Source organism: Eublepharis macularius, chromosome 5, assembly GCF_028583425.1.
Source record: "Eublepharis macularius isolate TG4126 chromosome 5, MPM_Emac_v1.0, whole genome shotgun sequence".
NCBI classification, from domain to species: domain Eukaryota; kingdom Metazoa; phylum Chordata; class Lepidosauria; order Squamata; family Eublepharidae; genus Eublepharis; species Eublepharis macularius.
Window position 1 is genome coordinate 43,849,323 of NC_072794.1, and position 18,740 is coordinate 43,868,062.

General features: G+C 38.6%; 1 protein-coding gene across 4 annotated transcripts in view; it reads right to left on the reverse strand.

Moving 5' to 3' along the window:
* Window positions 1-607: 607 nt before the first annotated feature.
* GPSM2 (G protein signaling modulator 2) overlaps window positions 608-18,740 on the reverse strand; it is a 45,195-nt gene continuing 27,062 nt past the window's right edge. For all 4 annotated transcript variants that reach the window (XM_054979777.1, XM_054979775.1, XM_054979774.1 and 1 more), the window contains 11 exons: window positions 14,208-14,350; window positions 12,765-12,888; window positions 11,984-12,099; window positions 9,984-10,139; window positions 8,907-9,015; window positions 8,213-8,342; window positions 6,790-6,860; window positions 5,064-5,240; window positions 4,566-4,716; window positions 4,240-4,457; window positions 608-950 (listed from right to left, as the gene is read on the reverse strand). In XM_054979777.1, coding sequence (XP_054835752.1) covers window positions 783-950; window positions 4,240-4,457; window positions 4,566-4,716; window positions 5,064-5,240; window positions 6,790-6,860; window positions 8,213-8,342; window positions 8,907-9,015; window positions 9,984-10,139; window positions 11,984-12,099; window positions 12,765-12,888; window positions 14,208-14,350 — 1,563 coding nt within the window. In that variant the 3' untranslated portion in view covers window positions 608-782. The remainder of the gene's footprint in view (window positions 951-4,239; window positions 4,458-4,565; window positions 4,717-5,063; window positions 5,241-6,789; window positions 6,861-8,212; window positions 8,343-8,906; window positions 9,016-9,983; window positions 10,140-11,983; window positions 12,100-12,764; window positions 12,889-14,207; window positions 14,351-18,740) is intronic.

Sequence of the window (18,740 nt, forward strand, 5' to 3'; positions counted from 1 at the left end):
ACAGCCCCTTCAGGTGCCTGGCTAGGCAAAAAGGGATGAGTAGGCAGAGCGGGTTCTACCAGTGGGAGGAAAGGCCCAGATTTGCCACACTCTTCAATCACTGGGCTTCACTACTCAGTTCTATGAAATTCAGTGGAAGATCAGAGTGCAAATCACAGATTAAAGATGTAACTAATCCTGATTGGGTTGAAGCTGGAGGAATCTACTTGGCTAAAATACACAAATCGTTGGGTATCTGTAGGACGGTCAGCTATGCTAGGAATTAGACAGAGTCCCAGATTGCTTGCCCTTAGCCTAAACTGAGTTTTCTGCTTTCACTTCAGTTACAACAGAAAACAGCAGGTCTAGCCTGTAATTAAAATTTATTTTTATCATGTTTTTTTAAAAAAACAATACTGTTATGATTAAGACTTTTTATACAGCAGAAGTTAGAAAAACACATTGAGATTAAATTACAGTTTTCTACTTAATCATAATTTTAGCTGAAAAAATTCACAAGTTGTGACATGTGTATCTTAAGTACTACAATCATTAAGAAAACAAAAACATTACCCTATACAGCTATCTTTTTACATTTATTAGCCACACAATTTCAGTCACTGGCAGCAACAACTGTACCATATCTTATGTAAATTTACATAGTATTTTGAAGATTGCAAATTTACATATTTTTCCTTTAAAGGCATAGTTTCTTGTATATTAAAGTAAAAAAAAATACGTTGTTACAGTACTATATAATCCCCTGATATTTTTGTTCTGCAATGTGCTTTGCAAGAAGTTCATTAGCTAGAACTTGGTCTCTTTAATTCAGAAGGTAGAAAGACTCTCTGTTCATCCATTCGCTTTCCCTGGGATCTCAAAATAAGGCTGAAGAAATCTTCATCAGGTACAGTTGGTCCTTTTGTAACAGTTGGTGGTGGTGCACATCTCTGATCATCCAGTCTAGAACCCTAAAAAATTGTAAAGCTTAGTTCACTGCTGTATTATTCAATAGTTCAATCTATACACTCTTCCCAACACCTACATTAATCAGATAACTGAATTGTTTACATTCATGGAAATCCATGGGCTCATTCAACTCTTGAATGTATTCAGCCTATGGGTTCTATTCCACACAATAAATTCAAGAAAGGGATTTTTGTTGCCTCTTTTTCCTGCAGTTCTGGCTGCACAGAATTTCAGTCTAAACCACAATTCCAAACACAGGATTATACATGCCTGGATCTCCAATATTTTGCTTTCATGAACACTATATAGCTGTCTAGTACATATATTTAAGATATAACGAAAGACAAGCATTACCTCTTTGTAATGGTAGCCAATTAGGAATTTTTTATAAGTTAACTAACATAAGGTTTGATCATCTGTACATGGCAGGCAGTTTTCTGAAATGTTACATAGTGTTTAACCAATTTTCAATTGCTACCTGGAAATCCTATACATACATTAGGGTACCAGGCAGATATTCTCCTCACCCCAGTATTTAATGTGAGGCATACAGATCAGATAGGAGTAAGAATGCACAAATGAGGTTGTGAACTCTTAATCAGTTTATGTAAGAAGACAAATTATCTCCCAAAGAATTCAACAATTCCAGAAAATACCCTGCGGTTTCTTTGAGTAGTCTGTTTCTTTAAGTTTCAATAGACAAAAGGAGTATCATACCTCAAAAAACTGATTAGGGATGTGTGCTTTGATATTCTGGTTTGAAAATATAACTGAAAAATACCTTATCAATATTTTCAGGGTTTATTCAGAAATCTGGATTGCTATTTTAGATCTCCTAGATTCTCCAATATTCTGATCCTGATTATTCTAGGAAATATCCAGGAAGAACAATGGCTAGCATTTTAAGGGTTGAAGCAGCTTGTTTTTCTTGCTTTTGCAGGTTTCCCAGGGAAAAAAAAGAGAAGGGAGGCAAATCTTGCATGTGAATAGCACTGCACGTTAGGGGGAGCTCAACTGTCTGTCCAATCACAACTATTCTCTCTCATAGTCCACCGAAAAGCTGGCCTCCTGGCTGCAGCTTCAGGGCAAGATTTTTTGAAGTGCATGATTTTGGCTGCTCTGGTCTGTCTGTACTTCTGTTGCTAGATTGGTTCTTCTGAGATTCTCTGGGTTTGCACTGGATCTGTCAGTTCTTTTTTGCATTGAGAGGCCTTTGGTCGGTGGTTGCTCTTGTGTGTTTGGCTAAAGCTTCTTTACCTTGCAAACAGCATTGGATTTTTCCCCATAGAAAACAATGGTAAGTAGCTGGGGGAACTTTGTTCAGGGGCCCACAGAATTGGACCCCTTGACCCAATCTACTTGACCTTGGGGGGAATAGTGGACAGGCAGCAGCCTCTGCAGCCCAAAAGATTCCCCCATATCAAAGCAGTATGGGAGGACCTAAATGTAGAATATCGATATTTATGGCCTTCTCAATTCTTGGATCTGAATATCTTTTTTTAGTGCATAACCCTGTAACTGATACTGCTAAAATACAGATTATAAATATTAGAGTTCAGTTTGCACAGCTCCACATTAAAAAACACTCAGACATAAGTTTAATTAACACTCTCCCCAGTAGTTGGTGTAATCATAATCTATATTAAAAAATAATCTGCTTGATGCTCAATCCAGCATGTGAAAGTTATTAAAAACATTTCTAATACTACAGAAGTAATGTGTACAAGGACCATAGCATCGTTTTCAGGAAAAAGCATGTACTGCCTACATTTTTTAAATTTTAAAACTCGATTGAACAGACTGAATAACAAAGTTTCAAATTGCATTTTCTGCCAGTGCTCTTGTATCCTATTGCCATGCCATGAGGTAACTCCTTTTAACAGGTATCTTCTCAGTTTTCCTCTCTACTGTAGAATAAGATGTAACTTATTTTCCACTCTCCCCTTTTCTGGCATTCAGCTTATTGAAAGTGATTTAACAAAGCACGCATATCATTCAGACTGTACTAACACACAAAAGTTAAATGATTTCTGCCGTTTCAGAGATTTAAACATCTTACTAAATTAACCACAACAACTCGGTGTGCATTACAAAAACACTGTTGAACTTCAATTGCTCACATATGATATGCAGTTTCATTTTCCATTATATTTTATAACATCCCTGTTCCAAAAATATGGCACAAGAATATATGTGGCAGAAAAACTCTTTAGTTTTAAGTACTTGAAATATAAATTCAGAAAGTTGTCCTGGCTATTTTTTAAATGTCTTCTCCCTGCTCTAGTTTTATCATAGGAATTTTGGGCTTGGGATTAATAATGTTGCCTAAGCCATGGAAAGATTCTTTAGCTTCCCTTGCATTTTGTCCTTGGAGAATCCAAGTTCTTTATTTAGATAAAGCCTGATTTACACCAACAGCACTATGAGCAGCCTATAATCCGCAAGGCCCTCCAATCCACCTTCACTACTACATTTATAAACTTGTTAGAAAACATGCACTATTTTCTGCAAAAAAAACAACCCTATGTACTTCTTAGATAATTAACTATACCAATTCTTAATAAACAAACATCCTTCCCTACAGTCAAATCTCTTTGTATGTTTTTTTTCTTCAAACTGGTAAGAACTACCGTGTATGGAAAAATATATAAATATGTATATTGTATTATATGATGAGTAGAAAGTAGCTGATTTTATGATGTCAACAAGTAAAAGTGAGCAGCTATGTCAATAAAATGAATCCATAACATCTATGGTTCAGAAATCCAGAATAATAAAATATAATCTAGGAGCAAAGAGGTGTGGAAATTTGTCCCTTAGCAAAAATATAAGGGGCCAGAGTGTCATAGTTTCTGGTAACTTCCCAGTCAGCCAGCATCATCTCAATGTTTCCAGTTCTTTACCATTACCTTTAATGGTCTTAGAAGAGCATAATTCTGTTTAGGATGGCACTGAGAGCCTCTGCTGCTTATTTATCAGCCGTTCCTTAGACAGAACTCTTAGTCCTAAATAGTATGTCAGTTGCCCTCAGTTTTTAAGGGGCTACCCTTCTGAAGCCAGATACCACAGTGTACCACCATACATCTATTTTCTTGCGCTCCCTTCTTCAGGCAGAGCTACCTTCTTCAGGTGTCTCAAGAAAGGAGCTCTGACTGTCGAAAGCTTACACTCTGAAAATCTTGTTGGTCTCTAAGGTGCCACTGGATTCAAATCCTGCTGTTCTGCAGACCAAAGCGGCTACCTGCCTAAAACTACTCTTAACAAGCAGTATCCCACAGAAAAAAAACCTACCTGACATTTTATTAAGATGTCAAAGAAGTCATCATCTGGCTCGCTGTTACCACTGGCCATCAAGTGGCCAAGGACTGACTGACTATTATGCTGATTAAGACGAAGTCCTGGTAAATTGCTGGCACTGGCTCGCTGATCATCTAGACGTCTGCTCTGAGAGCTAGCAAGTAAATCTAGAAATTCATCTGTGTGGGGTGAGACCATGGAAGCAGAAAAGGCTGCAGAGTGACAAGAAAAAAATATTGTTTAAATGCATTTAGACAAATGGATTGTACTTTCAATGGTTTCATACTTCATTCTAATCATCCAGAACATAGTTTACTTACATTTTTTCATTGTTCTTGATGGAGTAGAAGATGCTGTAGCTGTCAGTCTATTTCTGTCCTGGAAACAGTACCGCTGATCATCCATTCTATTGCTTTGAAATCTGCTTAGCAAATCAAAGAACCCTTCATCTCCAGGCATGTCAGTGTTTTTCTAAAAAGTCAAAATAGTCAAGACAGATGTTCTTACACTGGCCATTTATTTACAAAATACAAAGCTCATTTGGGCAAAATAAACAGCATTACAGGAGCAAGTAGAGAAGAGCCATACAGACAGACAAACACACAGAAAATGTGTGATGGGAATTTCCTTCTGATCAGTATGCTTAGAAGCTAGCTAGCTGTAGATAGTCTTCCCATTAATCATTATGTTATTGACTTTTTAAAATAAATTCTGGCTTGTGCAATTTGGTCAAATCAGTAAAACCAAAAAGATGTAGACAAAACAATATGCTAAAAAATTCAAATCTCTAACATGAACCAATACTTCTCTACAAATACCTTCTGAGAATTCAGAAGCCGATGGTCAATAGAATTACTAGCATCCTGGAGAACTTTGGAAGAAGTGATGTTTTTATATTTTTTGCCTTTTAATCTATTTACAAAGTGTAGTTTTGCTGAAGGCTTGGGAAGTAGCGGTTTTTGTTTGGCCAGAATTTCACTGTTCCAGTCCTGAACCTAGGAAGCAAGGAACAATACACATCAAGATATCCAAAGACATTTTTCTTTTCTGCAGAACTTCATAGTTTATATTTTGTACTACAAATTGACTACATTTATCCAGATCAGTTTCTTCACATCGTTGAGGAAAGTTATGGTAATGAAGTCTCCTGTACCGAGATCAGCAATATAGCAGAAAGCTTGCCAGGGGAACAAATCCTAACCTAGACCAACATGGCTACTGTTTTAGAAATCCTAAACTGTCTTCAAAGTTAGGGCATCACATCCAATGCAACCATATTCCACACAGAACTCTCTCACTTTTGACATGCCTTAAATTATCTGTACTGCCACAGAATGTCTAAGTTATAGTGACAACATTTGTGAAATTAATTTCTAGCAAAGCTACTTCTCAGAGATTCTGTGAGTGATACAAGAAGGGCAGCTCAATGCTACACTACAAACAAGACATTCATCATTCCAACTTGCTTTGGATACACTTCATAAATAGCCTTCATTTCCAGGAGTAATTACATACCTAGATTTCAATGGTAGGGCCCAACTCTGCCCTTATTAGATTCAGATTCATTTTCTTGTATATGGCCATTGGCCTTCACAATATCAGAACACATTATCAAAATAATCAGGTAATCAAACACTTCAAAACCACCTAAAATGCCCTACTAAAAAACTTTAAAATTAATAAAACCATCTAAAAGCAATCACAACAAATCAATGGCTCGTTCCTTTACTCTGCCCTTACTACACTTTTCTTTCTCTGCAGAGTTAATTTTGGTATTACAATATACCATCCAGCAGCTACAGGAAAAAGGGGCAATTAGTAAACCATGCAATTGCCCCATTTTTGAAGATGCTCTGTTAACACAGGAGTGGGGGAGGGGAATTTCTATAGTTCCTTCCTGTCTGCAGCCACCTGTGCTACCTGTCATACTGTTCCAGAGGGTATCACAACTCTCAGCAGCTCAGGAAGCTGAAGAAGGGGAAAGAAGATGGTAAAAGTCACTTCGCAAACTTGCTCCATGTGTAGAATCATTTGATCCTACCCAGAGACACAAAAGAAAAATATGCTAGCACCACTCAGGTAGAAAGAACAAAATCACTATCGGAGTAACTAGCATAAAATATTCTAAAATCACAGCAGTTACTGCTGGAACAATGTAGGTACTATGACTGCCATTTGAGGTGGCCATGACATATTTGATTCAAGAGATGAAAGCTCAAGACTGAAGGCAGTATAAAAGAGAGAAGTCTTAACTCTTTAGTAGTTAGCTTGCAAAAAGTTTCTTGTGCGGTTCAGACTTTTCCTACTAATGCAGTTTTGAATGATTTCTTCATCTTCGTATCAGAACACAGAATTATTGCCACATTCTTATAGCTGATTTGTGTTCCCATTGACTAAATGAAGATTTATTTATGCCCCTTTGTCTTCAAGAGCTAACCAAACATACTAATTCGTAAGGCAGTGGTCTACTGTTCAAATGACTTTTAGAAAGTGGCTAATGTATTATTAATATGCCACTTTAGATTAGATTTACGATTCACCAACCTTTTCTGGGGTTAGTTTCATAAGTTCCATGTTTTCCATACTATGGCGACGTCCAACCCGAGGTCTAGGGCCTTTGGAAACAAATCATGTCACTAGTTAATCTGGTGGAGGATATCACTACCAGAAGTGTTTTAATTCCAAAACATACAAGTATATCGAAGGCAGTTAACAGGCTTATTAAAACCTTGTATCATCAAAGTTCACCCTGCACTGAGACTAATCCTTAAACGACAACATAAACTATTGACAAAATTACATTTTTCTTTTCTATCAAAATCTCGTTTTAATATTTTCAGCTCTGAGTACCTGTTATGACATTGTGCATCCAAGGCAAATAGCTTCAAAATGCAGACCAATCAGTTTCCCATGTTTTGATTTCAATTAATAGATGAAGTACTCCTACAAATCTGTCCCAATATCATAAAATGGGGGGTATTATGCTCAGAATCTAGGAGCTGCTTCTCATCAAGAACAGAATGCTAAACTTTTTATTCACAGTAATATTCCACTGAATTCAAGAGTACTTACTTTCCCATGCTATAATTTAATCAAAGGAATGGCTTATGGGAGTGGCTCTGAGAGAGCCAGTTTTCTGAAGGAAGTAACAGAGAAAGCAATCCCAGAGATGAAGTACAGAGTAGGGGTAGTGCATACATAATCATTACCACCTGGATAATCATTGTCCTGAATCTGTATGACTGACAGTGCAACCCTGACTGACAGAGTTTGGGCCTAAACAGTTTGGGCTTAGGATATTTGAAGGACTGCCTACTCCTTTATGAGCTTGCCAGTCAGGTAAAATGGGCTTCTGAAGCCTGCTATGTACCCTCGCCTGCCAAAGCAAAGTGGGTGAACAGCAGAAGAGAGGCCTTTTTGGTTGTGGCTCCACAAATGTGGAACTTCTTCCCCACACTGATTTGTCTGGTATCAAGTTTGTTAAAGCCAGACACTAGGCAAAAACATTCGTGTTTCCGAGCATTTTGATGATTTTTCCTGGCCTTTATCACTGACCCATTTTAAAATTTTGAACTGTTGTCGTCATCCTAATTCAAAATTGCCTGCATGTTTTAATTATTTATGCTTGGTCTTAATGATATTTATTATATTTTCATTGTTCTTATGTTACGTTGATGGAAGCTGCCTTGAAAATTATTGTTTTTAGGGTAAGGAATACAAATGTCTTTTAAAAACAAACAGGACATGAGAGTTTACTAATGTTGAGGTTCTATTTCAAAACACACACATCTTGCCTCCACGGGCTTTTTTTCTCCCAGTGCATGTTACTGTCTGAATCAAAAATTAAAATTTTCAGCTATAAAGGTGAATATTCCCTCACAAAACACTGATCCACCAATACCAGAAAACTTACTTCTACTAAAGGAACAAATCCACTGTTCAAAATCATCATAGAAGCATTCCATACCATTTAAGCTGTTATCCAAGATGTGATTTTCAGCCATCATTGAGCTGTTTGTGCTGTAACTTAAACCGAGCACCATCTGAAGATCTGAGAGATTAAGTTGAGCTGTTAGTTCTCCAGTTTTGTCTCCCACCTGCAACCAAAAACATTTGTTAATTTCATAGGCGTAGGCAATTATCTGATGGCTGAATAATTCACACATCCACTATCCATAAACATCCAAGTCTCAGCCCAGAGAGAGAAGTTACAGAAACAAATAGTATGTTCAGCATTTTTTAGTGTCTAAAACCATAACATGACCATAAGTCCAACTGATCCTGAAGAAAATGGAAAGTAAAACAATCTCTACAATAATTGCTTGCTTTCAGTTTCTTACTGCTGGATCTGATAAGCTTGTAATGCTGTTCCATCAGTCTGTGAATCAATAGCAGATATCAGTCACATCTAGAAGACTGCTTTCAATTTAGATTTGTTTTTGTACTATGTGCAAATACAGATCACAGTCTATTACATGCTTCTCGCTGAAATGAGAATATATCAGGAAACCCTTGTGTTCTTGTCCATTTCTAATTCAGCTGCAATTATATTAAAACCTTTTAAACATTATTTATGGCCAACATTTCAAAGACATACATACATTCTTTTCCAATGAAAGGTCCTACAGAAAAAGTCAGTAATTCAGAATATGTTCACATACTTCTCTTGAAATGTCCAAATGTTTTTCTGCGTAATGCATTGCTTGGTCATGGTTTCCCAGTGCTGTAAATGCATTCCCTAAACTCCAGCATGCTCTTCCTTCACCAATTCTGAAACAGTTCAAGAGTGTAACATTTACTAATATGTTCCACAGGTTGGCTTTCTAACTTTGCATAAACAGGAAGCATGGGAGATTATGTTATATGTCTGTTTCTCATGCCACACTAGTAATCAGGCAACCACAAGGTCACTTGAGAGGGTTCAGTGACATGGCTACTTTATGACAGCTGTACCCCAGCTCCTAGAAAGGGCAGCCTTGCAAGCAACCTCAAGGCTCCTAAGTTACCAGAGCCTCGTGGGAAGCAGCCCTGCTACAGTGACTCCCCTGTCACTGAAGTGATGCAGAAATGAGTCTTTTATGGTAAAAAATGCTCATTTGCAGCATTAGATGTAGAAGTTAAAATGTAGAGGATAAAACAGTTTAGTAAGACCAACTCCACAGACAAGATCTGCAAGTTTAACTCCAAATGTTATTTTTAAATTGTGGGAAAGCAGATTTACAAGCTGTATAATTAAAGTAACATGAACTGGCTCTCATTAACAGTGCAATCCTATGCAAAATTACTCCAGTCTAAGCCGACTGAAATCAATGGGCTTAAGCTTGAATAACTCTACATAGGATTGCACTGTACAGGAAGTAATTGGTGTTTTTTGGAAGATAAGATTGTATTCCACTTAAATATATACAAAAATCATTCATTTAAAATTCAAAATAAAACTTAAATCCTAGCACCAACAAATTTGGCTATCATAATACAATCTTGCAGAATTTTTAGCTTGTATTCAAAGAGCTGCACAAATAGTTAAGCTCAGAGCCCATGTGGTCATCCATGTCTTTTTCACACAGCAAGCCCAAGATCACATGCCAAGCCATTTCTGAAACTTAAGGGACTTTCAAAACTGTTCAAAGAAAAAAAATCGATTCTATATAAGTTTCTATTACTAGATCTCAATTTTATCTACAAAAAAGGTAGTCATCTTATTTTAATACACAGTGATGTACGTTAAAAAGTGTTACCTGTCATTAAGTTCTTCAGCAATTGCCAGGTGTTTCAGGTGATAATCTATAGCCTTTTCATAATCCTGAAGTAAGGTATATGTATTTCCAAGGCTGTAACAAGCTTGTGCTTCTACAGCCCTGTCTGTAAGCTGCCGAGCAAGCTGTAATGTCTTCCTAAGAGAAAAATAAAATAGCTATAATCTCCACTCAAACCATATAGTCATCAATATATCTGTACTCTGATGATCCTAAAAGATTATTTTCTCCATTTCCAATATTCTCAAGTTCTTTTTTGTTTTGATGTTTATAATATTGGGCTAGTCCTCTTATGGTTTAAAAAGCAACATGAGAATGGGAATGGAGAGTTCTCACAATGGAAGAAGTAAGCAATTGGTTCCCACAAGGACTGATATTTATTCATAACTCATTTGAAATTGGGGGAAGCAGTATAGCGGCCAACTTTGCAGGTGGCACCAAGTTATTCAGGATGGTGAAAACCAAAGTGAATTGTGAAGAGTTCCAAGAGGAGCCCTCCAAATTGGGTGAGTGAGCAACAAGATGTCAAAAAAGTTCAATATAAGTGCAAGGTGCTGCACACTGGAGTAAAATATTTTAACATTAAATACGTGCTGATGGGGTCTGACCTGGCAGTTACAGACAGGGAAATAATATCTTGGTAGCTCAATTAAAATATTGATTCAGTGTGTGGAATCAATGAAAAAGGCATTGTGTAGGGGAGTAGCAGGAAACCAAAATGATTGCATGGATGAAGCATTTTTCCTATGAAAAAAAACTAAATGATCTAGAGTTTTTCAATTTAGAAAAATCACAACTAAGAAGGGACAAGATAGAGGTTTATAAAAAGTGTGCACGATGTAGACAAGAAGACAGAGAAAACTTTTTCTCCCTCTCCCCCAATACTATAACTCAAGGGAACCCATTGAAGTTCATGGGCAATAGATTTAGGATGGACAAAAGGCAGTAGGTTATCACTCCATGAGTAATTAAACTGTGGCATTTATTGCCAGTGGATGTACTGATACATCGACTGGCAGTAAATTCCACAGTTTAATCAAACTGATTCATAGAGGGTAGGTCTCTGATTACCAGTGCTAGGAGGCAACAATGAGGCCTTGACCTCTATACCTTGTTTGTTGGCTTTTGAGGGTAACTGGCTGTCCAATGTGTGAAACAGGATGACGGGACTATATGGACTATCGGTCTGATCCAGCAGGATAGCTCTTATGTTCTCATGGCCTCTAAATTTTGCATATATATGGAAAACCCCAGAGTATGTCTTTAAACAACCTTTATGAAAAGATGAAACAGCTGCGGTCTATGTTTATCTAGAGAATTCTGTGTTGATAGATCTGTTTATTACATGATAACATTAATGGCTTAACAAATGCATCAGGAGCCTTGTGTTATACGCAGGAATAATAAAGCCTAACATCTCAACTGTAATCTTACACCCCTCTGCACCTTGTTTCTTTTGAACACACTGAAGGAACGACTCAACAAGAAGTTACTGGGTGCTGAAGTGTTTCACTAGCGTAGCTCTCTTCTTATACCATGTGCCTCTATACATCAGAAAGAGAGATTTCCCCTGGTCACACTAGATGTTTATTGCCTTGCTTCAAGTATGAGCCATGGAAACAAGGCTTACCATCACACTGTATCTTACAAAATATTCTTCTTTATCCTACAAATGAGCATCAATGCAACTATCACCTGCATTCTCTCATAAATGCATTTTGGTATTTAACAGGATATTCAGGATTTTATTTTCTGTAACACAGTTGCTTTCAAGGTGTCACAAGCAAACCACCATTTGTTTATGATATGAACAACTTCAAATCCTCCACTCACATACTGAGCTTCAAAAGTCCAAACTGATGCAACAGCTAAATCTGGACACCTTTACAAGCCATCTAATATTTAGCAAACCCTAATTTGTTAAGGCAAAGCAGTTTGGTTAGATTTCTAGCCAAACTGTATTGAGCAATATGATGACTAACTTGTAGTATTCAGCAGCAGTTTCAAACTCTCCAAGGAAAATATAAGCATTTCCTAGATTGCTGTACGCTCTTCTTTCTGCAGCTCTATCACCAAATTCTTTTGCAATTAAGAGACGCTGAAAGAAAGAAAGTCCTATGATTAAACCATTGATTTCTTTTTAAACAACTAAAGTTATCAATCTGTAGGCCCGCTACTATGTCCAGAAAGAGGGAATATAGCCTCCCATGATGGCTCCTGCACCATGATGTCATGCTAACTTCTTACCAGGCAAGTTTCCAGCCCCTTATATAGCAAACACTAGCTGTATTCTTTTCTTTTTTTAAACCATGGAATATTTTATTCCAGTCTAAGCCCACAGACTTCCATGGACTTGGACTGAAACAATTCTGCTTATGACTGAACTGTAAGCATCCCAGGTTTCTGATTTTTTTTCCAAAAAATGTAACTCAGAATTCAACACAGTGAAGAATGGTGGTATTTATGCAGGCCAAAAACACCCAGCTGTATTTGCACCCAGCTGTATTATGGCTTGGCATTTTAAATAACAGGCACACAATGCAGCATACTGAAGACTCTGAAATGTGTATATCCATCCATCCCATTATCCTGCTTTCTAAGGAGCTCAGGGTAGTTTACAGAAAGACTCTGTCTCAATCCCCACAACAACCCTGTAATGGAGAGATTATCTGCCCTGATGTCACCAGTAAACTTCAGAGCTGAACAAGGATTCTCATTCTAATATGGCACTCTAACCACTATACAACACTGGCTCTCTTGTACCTGTTCATGGGCCATAACAGCACTCCTGAAGTTGCCCAGAAGATAATGAGTATTGCCCAGGTTTCCATAGGCACGGCCCTGGGCTGCTCTGTCACTCAACTCTGTCACAATAGTCAAGTTCTTCCTATTTAACACAAACAAACAAAAGATTCAGAAACATGAAGTTAATGCTGAGAATTGCCTACCTAACAATAAAGAAAATCTCTGGCCCTTCTTTTGTTAGAAGGAAATCTTGTGTATTTATTTGCTTCTTTTAAACCCTGCCTATCTCCTATGAAGACCCAAAGCAGCTTTCATCATTCTCCTCCCCTTATCATCACAAAATCCCTTTGAAGTAGCCTAGACTGATATATAACTGTTCAAAGAATGGAGTACCCTGAAAAGATAAAGAAATTGTGCTTAAATATATTGTTATAAAATGTTTTATGTTCACATCATGGCCTAATTCATCATGAACTGATGACAGAGCTAACATTTGCTTCAATTTTGGCTTTGTGAAATAGTACAGGGTTTTCTTTCCCCTTGCCCTTCATAAATACCGTGGTGAATGGAAATGGAATGCAATTGACTAGGTTATCAAACCAATGAAATTATTTGGAAATACGAAAGAATTCTGATAATTGATGGGGTTCAAGAATCTCACTTGTAATCTTAGATTTATGGCTGAACCTAGAATACGGATATCCGCTATGATCATAAGCATTTTTCCATCAGCTCCATCTGAGGAAAAGGCCCTTTCAACCAAGGTTAGAGGTGGTGGCAGCGCCTTTCTAACCTAAAAGCTAGTCTCCAACAATTAATACACTGGATTTTAACTTTTGTGCTCTATTTTTGGAATTAATTTTTATGTTCTGGTTTTAACTAAATCATACCCATCTGAGCTTTTCAGACAGAGGAGAGAAAAATCTATGGATTTTTTAAAAATTCTCAAATAAGGCTGCTTTCTCATGCAGATAATTTTTTGTAAAATTCTTGGTGTGCAATAAAACACATGGATCTCAATAGGTGAAATTTCTCCCACCCTACCAGGCTTTTAAAATAAACTATAATAGCTATAATAGTGTACGCATTCCCATTTTCATTTTTTAAAAGCAAGTCCATAGTCCTTTTCATCACAGATTTATAAGGGGGAAATACTGGTTTTGGATCTGACCAGCAGTGTGCAAGCAGAAACATCAACGGACTCCATACAGTTCTGCTTGTGCAAAGATCTTGTGCAACACCTAGTTCTTTCCTCCCCTATATACTATGGTGCCCAGAAACTGGTTGCCCAAGACTACAAGATGCTCATCATGTGGATGCTCTCAAAAACAGAGTGGCAGTAAGGAAGCCAAGGCAGAGTAAAACATCAGCATCGAGACAACTTGTTTCCAAAGGGATACTAGAAATTAAACTGTATTAGTTGTTTAGAAATATTATTTCATTTTAAAAATTGGTACTTACTCATAATAATCTGCAGCTTTCCTCAATGCAGCTTTAACATCATCTGGAAATTCTCCTGGATCATGGGTGCCTGCACAGGCTACACTTTTACCCTTAGAGTGATACACATTTCCAAGATTATAAAGTGCTCTTGCTTCACCAACCTACAACACAAACAGAAACACTTTGGAATTTAATATAAATGAATATAAAACTACTGCCATATTAACATTTCCCAGCTATTCAAAGAAAGGTGTCAATACATTTAAACAATCATTCTGGTACTGTATTTCTGATGTATCTTTGTATTTCTGATGCATCTTTTAACTAGAGTATTGCACAAAGAGAATCATTCTATTTTAAAAAAAATTTACAGTAATAATCGTAATAGATATTTTAAATTTTGGCAGAAGTAGCAGGGTAGCTAATACTATTACCGATTTAAGGAGGAGTCTTCCAACTTGGAATAACTGATTGACAAAACTGAAGGGATTGACACTTGTGCTAAATGAAGAACCATCCCCTATTGATTTCTAGAACCTCACTCAGAACTCATTTAGTTCTGTGCAAACAGACCAAATACATGCCACCTGTGGTTGCAGAACTAGCCATGTGTGCACAAGATTAACCTCTTAAGCCTTCAAAATTAGAATTCTTAGGAACTTGCAAATATCATATAAGAAGCCATACTCTGATGGTCCAGAACTGAGATACTATTTTGTCCTCTGCACAGTATACACAAAGTACTGGACATAAGCCAAGAAATGTCAATTGAAGTACAGGACCTCAGCATACTGTCAGTTGCATTTTTAGCTAAAGCTGCTTTCTTCCGTATCTTCAATTATACTTGCTATCTAAAGATAGACATGGAAGTTTGGGTGTGTTAAGAGGGCTGATGTCAGTGCCAAAGTGCTGCCGCATTTTCCACCTCAACTTTTGCTCAGGAATTCCCATGAGTTTGTAAATTAGTGGGACTATTTGAACCTCTCTGTCCTGGCAAATATCAAACTACTACCCACAAATATAACACAGCTAGAGTGGTACAGTGGATAGAATGTTAGGCTGACTCAGTGGATTCAAGTCTTCACTGAGTACATCGCCCTCCCCACACAAAAAAGAACCAAGAGAAAATATGTACATGTGTTACCAATAATGAATGCAATAATATGGAATCTAGGGAATAAATATCATGTACACAAAACATTGATATATTAAACAATACTGATTTGAACAACACTGGACTATTTATACAAATCCAAGACAGATTTGAAATGCATGTATTATCCAGAATGTCATCATGAGAGACTGAACTGAAGACCTACTCCTCTTTTTCTCTGTTCAAATCTTCATTCAGCCACGAAGCTCACTGGGTGACTCATTCTAACCTACCTCACAAGGTCATTGCAGGGAGAATCATACATGCATCCCTAAGCTTCTTGAAGGAATGGCAGAATAAAATGTAACAAATAAGTAACTGGGTATAGGATAGTTTCTATCAGGCTCAGTGAATGTCACTGCAACTAAGTGTCTGTCAACCCCCCACCTTTACAGATTGACAAAGACAGTCTAGATGAAAGCTTTTCACTTTCTTAACAGAAAGCTTTCTGAATAGGAGAAAGTTCATTGCAGAAGGATATTATGAAGCCAAGAAACTCTTCAAAGCATAAAATCTGATAGTGTAGTGGTTAAGTGGTTGGGCTGTGAGTCAACACTCTGCTGATTTAACCCCCACTGCTGCCATGAGCTCAGCAAGTGGCCTTGGGTAAACCACTCCTTTTTGCCCCAGCTCCCCAGCTATATTGTGGGAACAATGATAACACTAAGTTTGTTCACCACTCTAAGTGGGGCACTAATCTGTTTAGGAGAGAAGTAGATAGCACACTGTTGTTGTTATTTTCAAAATGTCACGTTTAATAAAAATTGCAGATACTCTGTCTACACAAATGCTGAGAAACAGAACATGCTGGCAGAAAACAGTTTGCACTTAAGCAGACAAGCATCAGAAGCAGGGACTGGGACTGCTCTGCAACCTAAGCAGCCTACTGCTCCTCCCTCTGTTCCCTAAATTCTGTTTCCTTAGTGACCCTCAAGTCCAAGTTTCCTCTTCAACACCCATCCTTTGCCAAAAAGTCTACACTTATTTTTTAAAACCCTCTTTTAAAATATTTATATCTTGCGTTCTCAGTTGGGTTAGTTACCAAGAAAACAATATGTAACTGAAAGGAACTATTTACATCCACATATGCTAGGGAATCTAATGATCTGTTGGCTGTCCGCAGTTCTCCCTCTGAGGCGGAAGACATCTTGGGTGATTCCCACCATCCAATCAGCGAGGCAGGAACTAATTTTCTTCCTCTTCCTGTCTGTCATGTGGGACACTCTCTTCAGTTCTGTTCCTGCCTCCAGGGAGAGCAATTCTTCAGCCAACTAGCTCTGCTACTTTCTTATTAAGACTTCAGTTTCACTTTCACTTTCCCATTCCTACTCCTTTGCTCTTCCTTTAATCTTTCCTTTGTCTTTCAAACTCTGTTGACTTAAAGCTTTCATAGTTCCTCCCTATCTTTTTGCTGTCCTCTCCTGTCTCTTACTACTCTCCCTGGCTGACTGAGAGGATCACGGCAGCCATTTGGGGCAGCTGCCTACAAAATGGACGCCAGGGATAATGAGGACAGCTTCCTACACAACAGAGAGGAATGCTCCACAGTATTTGCATCGAACACGGTGGGGATTGATGAATCTGGGGTCGACATGCCTCCCAGCTTGTACGTGCTCCCAGCAACGAGTCGGCACCGACATGCCTCTGCGGCTTCTGCGGTCTCCCGGCTACAAGTCAGCCTTAGAGCTGCAGAAGAGTTTCAAAGGGCTCATCCCACTGATCAGAAGATGGATGCAACTGTGCGCTCCTGCTCTGCTGGAGTTAGCATGTTAGCTCAGGCTTTTGGCAGGACAAGACACCAGGAATCTCCTCAGCTCTGGCGCCACAGTGAATGTGCCCATGCCCTTCCTTTACAACAGGACTCCTCCCGTCAGATGGGTAACGTATGAAGGGCACAAACTTGCCTGCGTCTTTGAACCTTTTAACTTCCTAAGACTAACCATGAGGGAAGAAATATATAATCTTTGCTGGGCTGAAACCTCTGTTAATAGTGGTGTGGTGTCTACCTCCTCCTCTTCCTTCCTCCATGGGCGAGGCTGAGGCTCAGTGAAAGAACTTCTGCTTTGCCTGCAGAAGGATCCAGGTTTGTTCCCCATTAACTCCAGTTAAAAAGATCAGGTAGATGATGGAAAAAACTTCTTCCTGAGACCCTGGAGACCAGCTGCCAGTCTGAGTAGACAACACTGACCTTGATGGACTGATGGTCTGAGTCAGAATAAGGCAGCTTGTAATATTTAATAGACAGGGATCCCCACTGAGTAGGGGGATCAGCCTCAGAGAGCATCTATAATGGCAAGGAGAAGGAAGAATTCCTTCAGATGTGGAGGAGGAAATATCCCTGCCAGAACAGTCAGCCCAGCTGTCTGAATCTGAGGTCTACCAGTATTTACTACCTAGACATTCTCAGCCTTAGGGCTGCAGAAATTACCCTCGGAGGAGGAGGACACTTACAGGGAATACTAATCCTGACCCCAGGAAAACAAGAGTCTCTTCCTAGGGAAGGTTCCCCAGAAAAGGTCCTCCCATTTTCAGAATATTTTAGGAGACAGCTCAAGGCTGAGTGGTCTAAACCATCAGCCAATAAGCAATTCCCTAATGTGGTAAAAAAAACCCCAAACTGTACTCACTAACTTTCTTTGCTATGAGATGTTGCAGGTACCTGCGATCGACACTCCAGTGGCTACACTTCAGTCATCTGGGCTCTTGTCAGAGGATGAGCAAGGATCAGTCAGAGACATCTTAGACAAGGAGAGAGAGATCATGCTGAGGAGAGCTCACGAGGCTATGGCTATGACTATAAAGGCTACTGCCATTGCCTCCATTGCCTCCAGAGCATCAGGAGTATGGATCAGAAAACTGATCCTACTTCTCCCATTCAACAATAGATGCCCCCCTTGAAGGGGCAAACAGAATTTTAAAGGCCAGTACCTTCAAGGCAGACACCATCCTGGATGCAGTTACCTTTTGTTCCAGGACTATGGTCTCAGCAGCAGTAACAAGTAGGCACGCTTGACTAAGAGCTTGGCCAGCAGTTTTACACTCTAAAAATATCATCCTGGCTTACCACTTTCAGAGAGACAAGTTATTTGGGGATGCCCTAGAAAAGATCTGGGTTGAGACCCAGGACAAAAGAAAGTGTTGCCAAAAAACAAACAATCTGAGAGGTGATCCCTTGGCCCTCAGCTATTTTATTCACAACACACTCTACTAAGGTCCAGACAGGATTCCAAGCAACCATCCTGTAGTTAATCTAGATATCCCTTTAATAAGGGGGGGGGGTTCCTTTCAAGAACCCACTTGTAGTATAGTGGTTAAGTAACTGAACTGTGTTACAGTACTCTGCTGGTTCAAATTTCACTACTGCCATGAACTTACCACATGGCCTTGGGTAAACCATT